The sequence below is a fragment of the Dipodomys spectabilis genome, unplaced genomic scaffold, assembly GCF_019054845.1.
Source record: "Dipodomys spectabilis isolate Male_0828 unplaced genomic scaffold, ASM1905484v1 ptg000132l, whole genome shotgun sequence".
Taxonomy (NCBI): Eukaryota; Metazoa; Chordata; class Mammalia; order Rodentia; family Heteromyidae; genus Dipodomys; species Dipodomys spectabilis.
The window spans coordinates 3,107,839-3,120,079 of NW_024870809.1; the positions used below are offsets into that span (position 1 = coordinate 3,107,839).

The 12,241-nt window shown below is 37.3% G+C and overlaps 1 protein-coding gene across 3 annotated transcripts in view; it reads left to right on the top strand.

The window, feature by feature from the left end:
• The window catches only part of Chrdl1 (chordin like 1), a 118,776-nt gene that overhangs the window by 70,322 nt on the left and 36,213 nt on the right, over positions 1–12,241 (top strand). For 2 of the 3 annotated variants that reach the window (XM_042690084.1, XM_042690082.1), the window contains exons 5-6: positions 4,751–4,896; positions 6,137–6,230. In XM_042690084.1, coding sequence (XP_042546018.1) covers positions 4,751–4,896; positions 6,137–6,230 — 240 coding nt within the window. The remainder of the gene's footprint in view (positions 1–4,750; positions 4,897–6,136; positions 6,231–12,241) is intronic. The other variant, XM_042690083.1, reaches the window with a different exon arrangement.

Sequence of the window (12,241 nt, forward strand, 5' to 3'; positions counted from 1 at the left end):
AAACGTTCTGAGAAGGTCCTGTCTCTTCCTATGAACTTTTTAGGGGCTAGAATTTCAACTTATGACTTTAAGAGAAAAGAAACAACTAAATCACAGCATTTGGAATCCCAAAGACCAGGCTTAATTCTTTTCTCTGTCATCATCATGACATACAGGGTTAAGAAAAGCATGGTTTGCAAACAGAGCCCTATATTAGGTCCCTCTTTTCGCTCTTTTTCCATTCTACTCCCTCCTATTTCTGACAATATAACCATTTGGATTCTACAGAACAAAACTCCTTTCATCACCATCACTATCTTTACCTTCATCTCCATCACTATCTTCTCTTCTCTCTATCACAGTGTTCCAGGAGGCCTGACAATATTCTGGTTTTCTATCAGTGTAATATCAAAAAATCAGATAAAAGTTAGATGCAGGCTCAGCCATACAAAGTAAAGTAGAAATCAAAGTAATGGTAGCAATGCTAAGAGAAGGGATGGCATATTCAATAGCAAAATTAGCAGCAGATCCTTGAATACTCTGGGGAGTTTTACAATTATATTCTACACTGGGAGCTGGTTGGTCCCCTGACATTCATACTGCTTTGTTGTGACTAGTAAAGAACTGCTCTAACAACATTGCAAAGCCAGTGCTCACGCCTGTAATCCTAGGTATTCAGGAGCCTGGGATCTGAGGATCATGGTTCAAAGCCAGCCCGGGGCAGGAAAGTCTGTGAGACTCTTTTCTCCAATTACCCACCAGAAAACTGGAAGTGGCACTGTGGCTAAGGTGGTAGAGCACTCTCCTTGAACTGAAGAGCTCAGGGACAGTGCCCAGGCCCAGGGGTGTAAGACCCACGACCAACCAAAGAAAAAAAAGAACATTTCAACTTGAGGACAGGGAGAGTGGGGAAAAGAACAACCAGCATGAATGCTTTGGGGCTCCAAAGAGTAGGAAAAAAAGGTAGTGGCAGGCATGGAAAGAATGGTGCACCAAAGGAAGTGGGGTAAGACCACAGACTTATTAGTACAATTTACTAGGCACTACGAAGCGGGAGGGGGGGAGGAAATATGATGTTAGTGACAGTGAGTAGTTTTTCATGAACATCTTGGGATTGCAAAATCTGATTGCAAAATGGCAACCATTTAACCCAAAGGGATGCATCTATACTCGATGCATTTCAAGAAGTAGCCTAAGAGGAAAAAGTGGTAAGAGACATTTAGGATAGGGGTATTTTCTGAGCACCTTTAGTTCTGTATATATGTACACACACACACACACACAGAGGAATATATGTAATGATCATCCTTCACAGGGGGAGAAAAGAAAACTGCTTCTTTCCCATCCTGTCTGTATGAAATGGATTAGTGCTCTTCTGTTTCCCTTATGATGTCCTTCCCCTTTCCACTTAGTTGTTAGTACTTTGCAAGACTGTGACTAGAAATGGGAGGGGGAAGGGAGGTTAGAAGGAATGTGCCTGGTCATTTTTGTCATAGTATTTATTCTCCCGTGGGGTCCTGGAGCCAGCTTGGCTTTAGAATGATTTTCTGCCAGTATTGGGCCAGTAACACCAAATGAGTTCCAAGGATAGTTGGTTAGAAGCCCAGCCAACTTGGAAAATCTGGGAAGGGAGAGGATAGCGGAGGGTAGACTGACTGAGGTGGTTTTCCTTGCTTCTGTGGTTTGCAAACATACTGTATGGCCCTCTAAAGATTCAGGGGAGATCTGAGACTCATACACCGTTCTTAGGAAAAAATGAATCCCTAGTGAGGTAAAAGAACTTGCTACAAGGTTAGGGGGAGTTAGTATCTGAGCTAGCTAATTCAGTGATCCCTTCTGTGAAAACAACACATACTTGTAGACAGAAAAACCGTATTTCTGAGTTGGCTCTCCTATTGAGGACTTATTTGATAAGGGAGAAATATTTTGTGGTATCAGTAGCCTTGTTTTCACAATTCTTTCCTCTACACTATTAGGGATGTTAAAAGAATAAAATAATAAATGAGATGCTAAGATAATTTTAGTGCTTAAAAATAGCTGTAAGCTTGACCATTATTGCTGTCTTTCTCTTTGATTCTCCTTTGTCTTCTTGTTTTTTGCTTACTACTGTTTTCTGTTGAGTAGATTAACAAACTCCAGTGTGAGGATACTAAGAAGACTATTGCAAGAAAGGCTCTTAAGGTCATGCTCCTATCAGAAAACCTCATACCATTGATACTTTACTGGAAGGCCAGTTCAAAAATCAATCTACATTCTTCTGAGGCAAAATATTCCCAAACATTTTTTATTGCAAAGATCTGCCAGCTCCTGTAAGAGCCATGACAAATATTATTTTGTATGTCATTGTATTTTTCCTTTACCACAAAATGCTGAAATTTGGAATAATTAGAGCCCAGGGGGCAAATGGCCCTGGCTCCAGTACTCTCTCTGATGAGTGTTACTCATTTCTACCAGCTGATGGGCAGGGGCATGGACTCCCAGCTCAGACAAAGGTTCAACTAATATGAGTAAAACTCTTTCTCGGACTGAAGGCTTCTCCTTTTTAAAGTAAAATTATTTAATGTTATATGTGTCATAAGGTCATGAATAGGTAAAGTGTAAAAAGTGAGTTACTTGGAAATTAACTATAGGTCAACTTATATAACAATGTACTAGTAAAGTTAGAAAAAATGCATTGACTTTTTCTAGGTGTTTTAGGCAAGAGCATTCTAATTTTTTAAAATATTAGTTTCTAAAAAATATTAGTTTCTTCAGCTGCAAAATGGGCATAATCAGATCTACATTAGAAATGCTATTAGTAAAAGCCAGTGAAATATTGTATACAGTAGCACTCACAGTTGGATGTGGCACACATAATAAGTATTAACTATTGTTATATTTTTATGATGCCATTTTATTATTAGCCATTATTGTTTTCAATATATTTAGAAATATTTTGTTGCTCATGGGTATTGAACTTTGGGCCTGGCTGCTGTCCCTCAGCTCTTCAGCTCAAGGCGAGCGCTCTACCACTTGAACCACAGTGCCACTTCCCCTTTTCTGGCGGATTATTGGAAATAAGAGTCTCACAGACTTTCCTGCCTGGGCTGGCTTTGAACTGAGATCTTCAGATCTCAGCCTCCTGGGTAGCTAGGATTACAGACGTGAGCTACCAGCACCTAGCAGAAAAATAGTTTTTTTTTAACAATTGTGTTTTTCCAACATCTGCTAATATCTGTTGTTATTTCAGTCTTAGGACATGTTCACTGTTATATGTTATGTATAAGTTTATGTATGCATGCGTATATGTATGTGTGTAGGTGTGTGTACATGTACTCACATGCAGCATGTCCTTAAGGAAACCCATTGAAAAGTTTTCTTTTCTTTTTTTTTATTGTGAAAATACTGTACAGAGGGATTACAATTACATGGGCAAGGTAATGAGTACATTTTTTATCAAGCATTGTTGCTTCTTCCTTTGTTTCCCCTTCCCATCCCTTCCCATCCCCCACTCCCTCTCCCCCCTGCCAAAGTTGTAAAGTTAGTTTTTCGACATAATGTTTTGTACATCTCATTGTTGCCATGGGTCCACCTGTATCCCTATTTAAATAATTTGTTTTTGCCCTTCCCCTCCACAAATTATACCAACATCAAATATGATGAAAGCAGGGGTTATACCGTGTTGGAGGGACATACAAAGCAACAAAGAAATCATGATCATTCCCAGCATTAACTCACTGAATGCTTTGACATATTTTGCTGTACAGTAACCCTTGTGTTACATTCCATTGAGTGAAGAGATATGGAGAGCTCTAATTACCAAACACTAATATATATATATATATATGTATATATATATATATATACATACATACATACATATGCGTAAATATATGGCCAGAAATTGAAGTTTGGAGCCAGAAGACCAGATTCTGATTCCCTTTCTTCATCATTTCCTAGCTCTCTGAGTTCATATAAGTCACTCAATATAATTGCTTCCTTCAAATGAAAAATGAAGGAAAGAATCTACCCTAATTGATTTGTAAGGCTTTTAAGAATCTCCATTGTAATAACATATGCGAAGTCTTTTGTAGTTTATTAGGCTAGTATAATTCACAAATGTGTGTTCCTATAATATTCAAGTGCTAGATTTGTATTCTTCTGACATGAGATGCCTTGAGACATCCAGATCATAGGCTTGAAATTATTACAGATAATTTGTAGAGGAAAGGAGATGTGAGCTGAGCCTTAATCACATAGTACTTCAACAGGTGAGAATGAGGAGGGAGGGACAATCTTGGGGGCAGGACTAAGAATAAGCAAAAAATCCACAGACGAAAGCAAACATGCAAGCATATGACAAATGATTTAAATATGAATGAGTACAAAGCCTTCTAGGATAGTTTAATACATAGTCAACAGTCCCTTTTTTTTTAAGGGAATCAAAGAAAGACTCAATAGAAACAGTATGGACTCCATTCTTCTAGCATGTTAGTAACATCCATCTGGGACTATTAGCTCTACTAAGACAAAAGACTTGTTCTCCCTTCTCTCTCTAATGCTTATTACAGTACCTGCTACACAGTAGGTGCTCAATAATCCTCCACAAATGAAAGGTGGGTAGATGGTAATTTCAGCTACTGTTCTCTGACTGATGTTACCTAAAATCATTGGCCAGGATTGTCTTTTGACTCTCTCATGTAGTGCAGCCCCATCTGCTGTTGGGATTTATGAAATTCTTTGCAATGATGAAAAATAATACTTGGTATGTGTTTTGTACACCTTGTTCCAGAAGACTCCTTACCCCCAGTGAACAATAAAGTGACCAGTAAGTCATGTGACTACAATGGGACCACTTACCAACATGGAGAGTTGTTCGTGGCTGAAGGACTCTTTCAGAACCGACAACCCAATCAGTGCACCCAGTGCAGCTGTTCGGTAAGTTGCTGTGTCTTAACATCTCTATAGTTGCTACCCAAATAAGAGAGCTTTCTCTGTGCTTATATTTTCTGTGAGCTTGCACTGTAAGGTGTTTGAATGAAAAATGATTTGCATTTAAGTCATAAGCATCCCTGCTAATCCAAACTCCCTCATCTCCACCAACTTTGAAAAACTCTATTGGAAAGTTTGAACTTAGGGCTCAGAGCTGTAGAGAATGCTTAAATGCACATGATGAGCTGTTTGAATTGATTTGGACTCTTTTTCATAATAGTTACACCACCTATTCCTTTATTGAAATGCCTCATATGATTATTTGAAGTCTTGGTATTGCTGTAGATAGACATTTCACTGTCATTCTAGGGCCAATTGATCCAATTCACAAGAAAATGAGATATCAGTTGGTTCCCATCTCTGAAAGTTCTACTAACCTGGTATCCTGTAATGAGAAAATTCTCATGACAATACTTGTCAAATAAACTGGGCATACTCCACAAATAAAGTATACCAAATTATATCTTTCCTTTTGTGCAGTCTAAAGAATATTTTAGGTAGAATTAGATCAAAATGAAACATGAAGGAACGAAGTTAGGTGGAAAAACAACTTTTCTACTTATAAAGTGCATTAAACACTGGTTTGTCAGGGGAAGTTAGAGAATTTTTTCTTAGAATTTTAGAAAAATATGGTATGACAATCATTTTGAAGAATTTTGATATGGCCTAGTTTTCCTTCTAACTCTAGAAAGATTTACTTCTGAGAAGTAAGGGCGGGTTTAGGGAATAAAATTTTAAAGGCAGACTTTTAGGGAGTGGAAATTATTGCAAGGACAGATAAAACCCCCAGTAAAATGAGTCTTCTTCCTTACCCTGCACTGGATTGAGCTAGGCAAATCAGAATTGAGCTATGAATATCTTGAATAATTTTGTATTACTGCAAAGAAAGCCTATCTCTTTGGTTTGGGGCAAGCAAAGAGCAGTGAACGGAAAAGAGAGAAGCAAAACTATACTTAGTAGTTCAAAGGTCAGTGACAGCCTTCACAGAATATTTTCTCCCACATTGGACCAGAAGAACTGACTGTGATTTCTAACACTTCTGGCATGGAAAAAATGTAAATAAGAGAAAACAAAGATCATAAAATAGACTGAAGTACCAGAACTGATTATGAAAGAGTAGTATCTATCTCAAGTATTGTTAACTTATCGAAGATCATTCTGATCTTATTGTGTTTTTCTTTGCCAGGAGGGGAATGTGTATTGTGGTCTCAAGACTTGCCCCAAATTGACCTGTGCTTTCCCAGTCTCAGTTCCAGATTCCTGCTGCCGAGTATGCAGAGGTATGTGTCCAACATCCTATATATGGATTTTTCTATCCTGATAGCTGTACTTAGGAAGAATTCTTAGAGAAAAGGAATTTTGTGTGATTGGCTAGTCTGTGATATTTAGAAATATTTTCATTAACAGAAAGAAACAAAGCATAACTTTTTAAAGGCCATGACCTAAAAGAAACTGCTTAGAGTAAGTCAGAAAATGATGGGTAAAATCCATTGAATATGAAAATGATTTTATCTCTTCTTCCTTAATTCCTTGTATCTTGGCCACAAATGATTATATCATAAAATACAGAAAACTTGTATACAACAGTTTAAATAACAATGGACCTTGCAAATTATTAACAAAGTATTAATCTGAGGGCTTTGAACACTATGTGGGGCAAATTTAGATCTAATTTTAATGATCACACCAAAATGATGACATTTGCAATAAAAGCAAAATGAAGACATCAGCTTTTCAAATTACATACCAAATGAAATTGTCATCTTCTCAAATGAGCCTTGTCTTCTCTTAATTCCATTTGTCTCAGTAATGGCACCATTTCCCCTCGTAGATTTCTGAGAGCAGACCTAATCACCTTGAATTTTTTCTCTGTTGGTTATAATTACCATGGCTATAGGCTGTCTTCCATATCCCTCTATTCTACCATAGACAATATCTTAATATTGTTTTCTTAAATCCAATAAACATGTTTATTGAACATCTATCTGTTCAATACTGTGCTAAAAGCTGAGTTATCTACCAGTCAAGAAAGTACACATACAAGACACTGCTAGAGGATATGGAATCCTTATGTGAATCATGAAAAGGAACCCCTTAAAGCACTTAAACTGTCCTTTGCCAGAAAAACCTTGTGGATGCATCCCTTTACCTGTAGCACTTTTGTACGGTATATTACACACACACACACACACACACACACACACACACACACACTGGAAAAGATATGTTCCTTTTTGTTATAGATCACACATTCTACCAGAAAAGACAGAAAAAATAAGTGAATAAATATCTAAATATAAGCAATAGGAGTACTATAAGATAAACAGAAGACTGAAATAGAAAATATGAACTTAAAAAAACATCTTGAGTGATCAGGAATGCCTCTGAGAAGGTGACCTCTTAAACTTCAATCTAACAGATGAAAAGGAGCCATCCATGCAAAGAGCCTGCGGAAGAACATTCCAGACAGAGAGAAAAGTTCAAAGGCCCCAGGCAGGGAAGAGCTTGGAGCATTCCAGGAGTCTAAGGAGCAGTGTGGCTGCACTGTGATGGTTGTGGTTGTAATTGGCAAAAGATGAGATGAGGCTGAGGAGGTGAGCAGGAGTCAGACTATACAGGGCTCTGAAGGCCATGGGAAGGAGTTGGGATTTTAGTTTTCAGGGCATTGGGAAACCAGTGGAAATTTGTGAGCAAAGCAGGATAAGCTCTATTTGTGAGAACTCACTGGCTCTTGGATGGAGGAAATAACACCAAAGGAGAAACCTTGAATAAAATTACTATCATAACCTCTCTAGAGTGAGAGGCCTGGCTTGAACCAGGGTCACAGTAAAGAGCACGTGTTGTGAGAACAGCCTCTGAAGCCAGACTGCCTCAATTTGAATGCTAGCTCTGGAAAATTTGAGTTGGATGACTTCCCTTCAACTTTGTAACACTCTTTAAAGTAAAGATAATGTTTGTCAGTTTTAAGTGAAATGATAAAAGAAAGGATCTACTACAATATATTGAATATAGTGAGCACTCAAAAATGGCCTGCATGTAGAACATTGGTTCTCATTGGAATTGTGATGAGTTTATACCTAGAGCAAGAAGAGGAGAGGCAACTTTAATATGCATCCAAGAATAATACTGAGGTAGAGGGATAGATAATGCCTATGTATTACTGTCATCTTAATATTCAAAAACCATAATATTAATCTCTGTATACTGCTGTCAAAAATACTTTACACTGAGACATATTGTACTTACCATATTCTAATCCCAATTCCAAGAACTTTTCATATATGAACTCATTTAATCTCCTGACGACCCTATGTGGTGAGTGCTGTTACTATCCTATTTCATGCATGAGGAAACTAATGCAAAGTTCAGAATGCAGTGAGCCCAGGAGCTAAGATTTGTATCCTGGCAGCATAGCTCTAGACTCCAGGTTCAAAACGATGGCACTTTGCCACTTACAGGAATGGTCCTTGTTGCCACTAGTATATGCGTCAACATTCTGACTCTAACAGTGAGGCCTCTTATGGCTTGCCTTACCTTTTCAGGCTGATATTCTTACATTCACACACTTCACATTTCACCCACATTGCTCCTGGGCTCTTACCCATGAATATTTGTTCTCTCCTTTCCCTCTCAGTGTTTCTCAATTTCCTAGAGAATGTGTTGAAATTCATATATCTGGACCACACTTACAAATATTCCAATGTAGTGTCCTTGGAGTTGGTCCCAGAGCCTGCATTTTAACTGACCCAGTAATTCTGTCTCATGCAGAATGGTGGTGTGTGCCCCACCACTTTGAGAAAACATTCCAAGAATCATTTGGCCAACTGATGAAAGCCTGGAATGGTGGTTTTACATCTATCTTTAGTGCACTAAAACTAAACATATTACCAAAACCTGAATAAAGTAATACAAAATTAACCCGTTTCAAGCTCTATTGGGCTAAACTATCTAATTCCAATCATTTGACCACCATTTTTGAGGTGAGAGAATAGCAGCCATTTCATGATAATTAAGAGGAACAAAAGGCAAAATAGCTGCCTTGTGTGAAGTTTGGGAAACAGACATCGCAATTATATCTTATTTAAATACTAGAGTTCCTAATTTACAAAATGCTAACTTGTTTTTTGCTCACCATTCCACTTTAGGACACCATAATTGTACTTTTTGGAAAGTACTGGCTTTATTTTGACTACCATTTAATATACTTTCAGCATTATTCCTTTTTATATGCTATTTGTCCAAGCCCTATACAATTTGACTTATGCTTCAGTAAGGCCCTGGAACCTTCTATATCTATTTCTCACCATGTACATCTGTATCTTTACCACAGGGAAGTTATTACATTTCAATAAGGAAAAAATAGATATTTTGTCTCTCACCTTCCTTCTCATTTTTACCCCAACTTAACTGGAACTTACTCTGAGCAGAAATGTACATGTGGTTACTAATACAGCCAGCTGGGATCTGTAATCCACTTGTTAGGCCAAGACAATTTTATTTGGAGAAAGGCTTATATGAAATCTAAACTAAAGAACAATTAATAAAAGCAAAGAAAGGAAATCATGAAAAGACAGAGTGTTATATTCTCAAGGCCATGGAAGAGGAGAACATGGGCTGTGAAGCCAGGATGCTGGTTTCACATTGCAAGGCTGTGATCTTCCTGTGTCATTGCATTGGACAAACTACTTCACCTCTCAGAACCTTTGCATTCTCAGCTGTAAAAATGGAGATTATACTCACCACCCAAAATAGTTGGGAAGATGAACTGAGATGGCACAGAATTGTAGGAGAGGGACCAGGTAGAGTGATCGCTTAAGAAACAGTCATTATCCTAAAGTTAGGTAGAACTGAACCTTCTCCTCTGTCTCCAATCATTTTGCCTTTTTATTTACCTAATCTCCATAGACAGAGCTTTATTTCTAGTCCTTCTTGTAGTAACAGGTCCTGTAGCTAACTGTCTTGAATTCTCTTGTCACAATTTAAATTTCTTTTCTTTTACCATGTGCTCAGAAGCAGCACATGAAAGTTAATTATTACTGATTGCCTATTGTCCCTTCAGACACTTGACAATTCACTAAATTCTTTGCCATCTCTTCTCCCACTTAAATATAACATTTTCTTTCATCTTTCTTTATAAAGACTAAACCCTACACTATTATAAAGTTGTTTGTTCTGTCTTCAATTTCTTTACATCTTTCAGTTGTATGTAATGTGCTTGAAACTCCTTTGAAGTTCTCATTTCTGAAGGACCTAGTTGTTTTATTCTGTAGAAATGATGCTTTCACAAACGTGTATCTTGTATAAGCATATTACCCAACCAGCAGGGAACTCAGACACTTCTCGCCTGTGCTGACCACCTTAACTGAAGGCCAAATACTGAAGAGAAAAAATAAGCTTTTCAGTGCTGAACTTGCAAACCTCCATATAAAGGGCCCCATTGAAGCAACCTGTCCACACTGTCACCAAACACATATTTGCACCTTTCTACCTGGGTCAGATAGAAATTCTCAGTGCAGACTGAATGTGAGCCTCAGTCTCTGTTGTTTAGACATGTCTACAAAGCTGGGGTAGTCGACAGAGTGCTGGCAGGGTGCATGTCATTGCTGGCTCTTCGGCAAACCTCATCTGGAAGGCCAGCCCGAACAGCCACTAGAACCTGAAGGGTGACTTTATCAGAAGAAAAAAAAAATCTCTTTGGAAAGTGTACTACTGCCATTTTCTAAATGGGCAGGCCTGAAGACAAACCCACACTCATCTTCCCTCCACCATTTGTCTCCTGTTTATCTTGCCAGAGCAAAGGGGAAGACTACTTGGACTGTGAACAAGGTCCAAGTATTTGGGGTAAGCTATTGACTGTATTGAAAGCCAAGTATGTAGTTGATAGATTTGATAGATGGTATATGTATATATATCAATACCATTATATGTGTATGATATGTATATGATATATAAACATAACTACATGATATATCTATAACATTTGAATTTATATACATCTATCTATTATCTATATCACTCTGTTCTAGGCTGTGTAAACATTTACATGAATAATAACTCAATTGATCCTTGCAATGATCATAAAAAACTCTTTTATCTCCAGTCTACAGATGGGGAAAAGAAGGCAGAGAAGTTAAGTGACCTTCCCAGAAACACACAGTAGTAAATGGCAGAACTGAAAATTGAACCTAGTTTCTCTGACTCCAAAGTCCCAAATTATTTTTTAATTTAATTTTTAAAATATTTATTAGAATAAATTAATTGTTCCAAGGATTTTCATTGTAATATTTATAATATGCACATAATACACTTTGATCAAATTCATCCTGTCTTTATTATTCTTACCCACTCAGCCTCTTCACTCATTTTTCAGTTTTAATGGGGTCCATTGTGCTATTTTTATACATATATAATGTACTTCTATCATACTGATCCTCAGTTACTCTCTCTTCCCCCTCTTCTCTCCTCTTACCAACTAATTACCTCACCCCTAAAAGCCTTTCTCTTACATTCATGTTTATTAAAATCTTTAGGTTCTGATGCCACATATAAGCACATATATTTGACTTTCTGAATCTGGAGTATCTTGTTTCAAATGGTGATCTTCAGTTCTATCCATTTTCTTTCAAATGACATAACTTCATTCTTTATAGATAAGTAATACTCTTCAGTGTGTATATACCACATTTTCTTTAACCATTCAAATACTGATGGCCACTTAGACTAATTCCATAATATTTATCCAGTGTGAATAGTAATTCAACAAAAATAGATGTGCAGGTTATCTATACTGTATGCTAACTTACATCCTTTAAAATATATGTCCAGGAATACTATAGCAGCACAGGTAGTAGTCCCATTTTTAGCTTTTTGAGAAACCTCTATGCTGGTTTCCATACAGACTGTACTAATTAACATTAGTGTGTAATGATGTACATGGGTTCCTTTTCCTTTGTCCTCAGGAACATCTGTTATCTGTGTTCATGATGAGATGAGATGGAATCTCAGTGTAGTTTTGCTTTGCATTTCCTTAACCCAGCTATACTTCTTCTTTTGAAAACTTTGATTTTCATTCCATTGATTAATTGTATAACTTATTATGTAATTTGAGGAGCTTTTTTGTGTTTTGTTTTTTGAGTTCTTTATTCTGTATATTAATCCCTTGCCAGATGAACAGCAGGCATTTTCCCCATTCTGTGAGTTAATTTTTTACTCTGATAATTGTTTAGATATGCTGATGATTTTTAACTTGATATAAACTCAATTGTCAATACTTGCTCTTATTTCCTGTTGG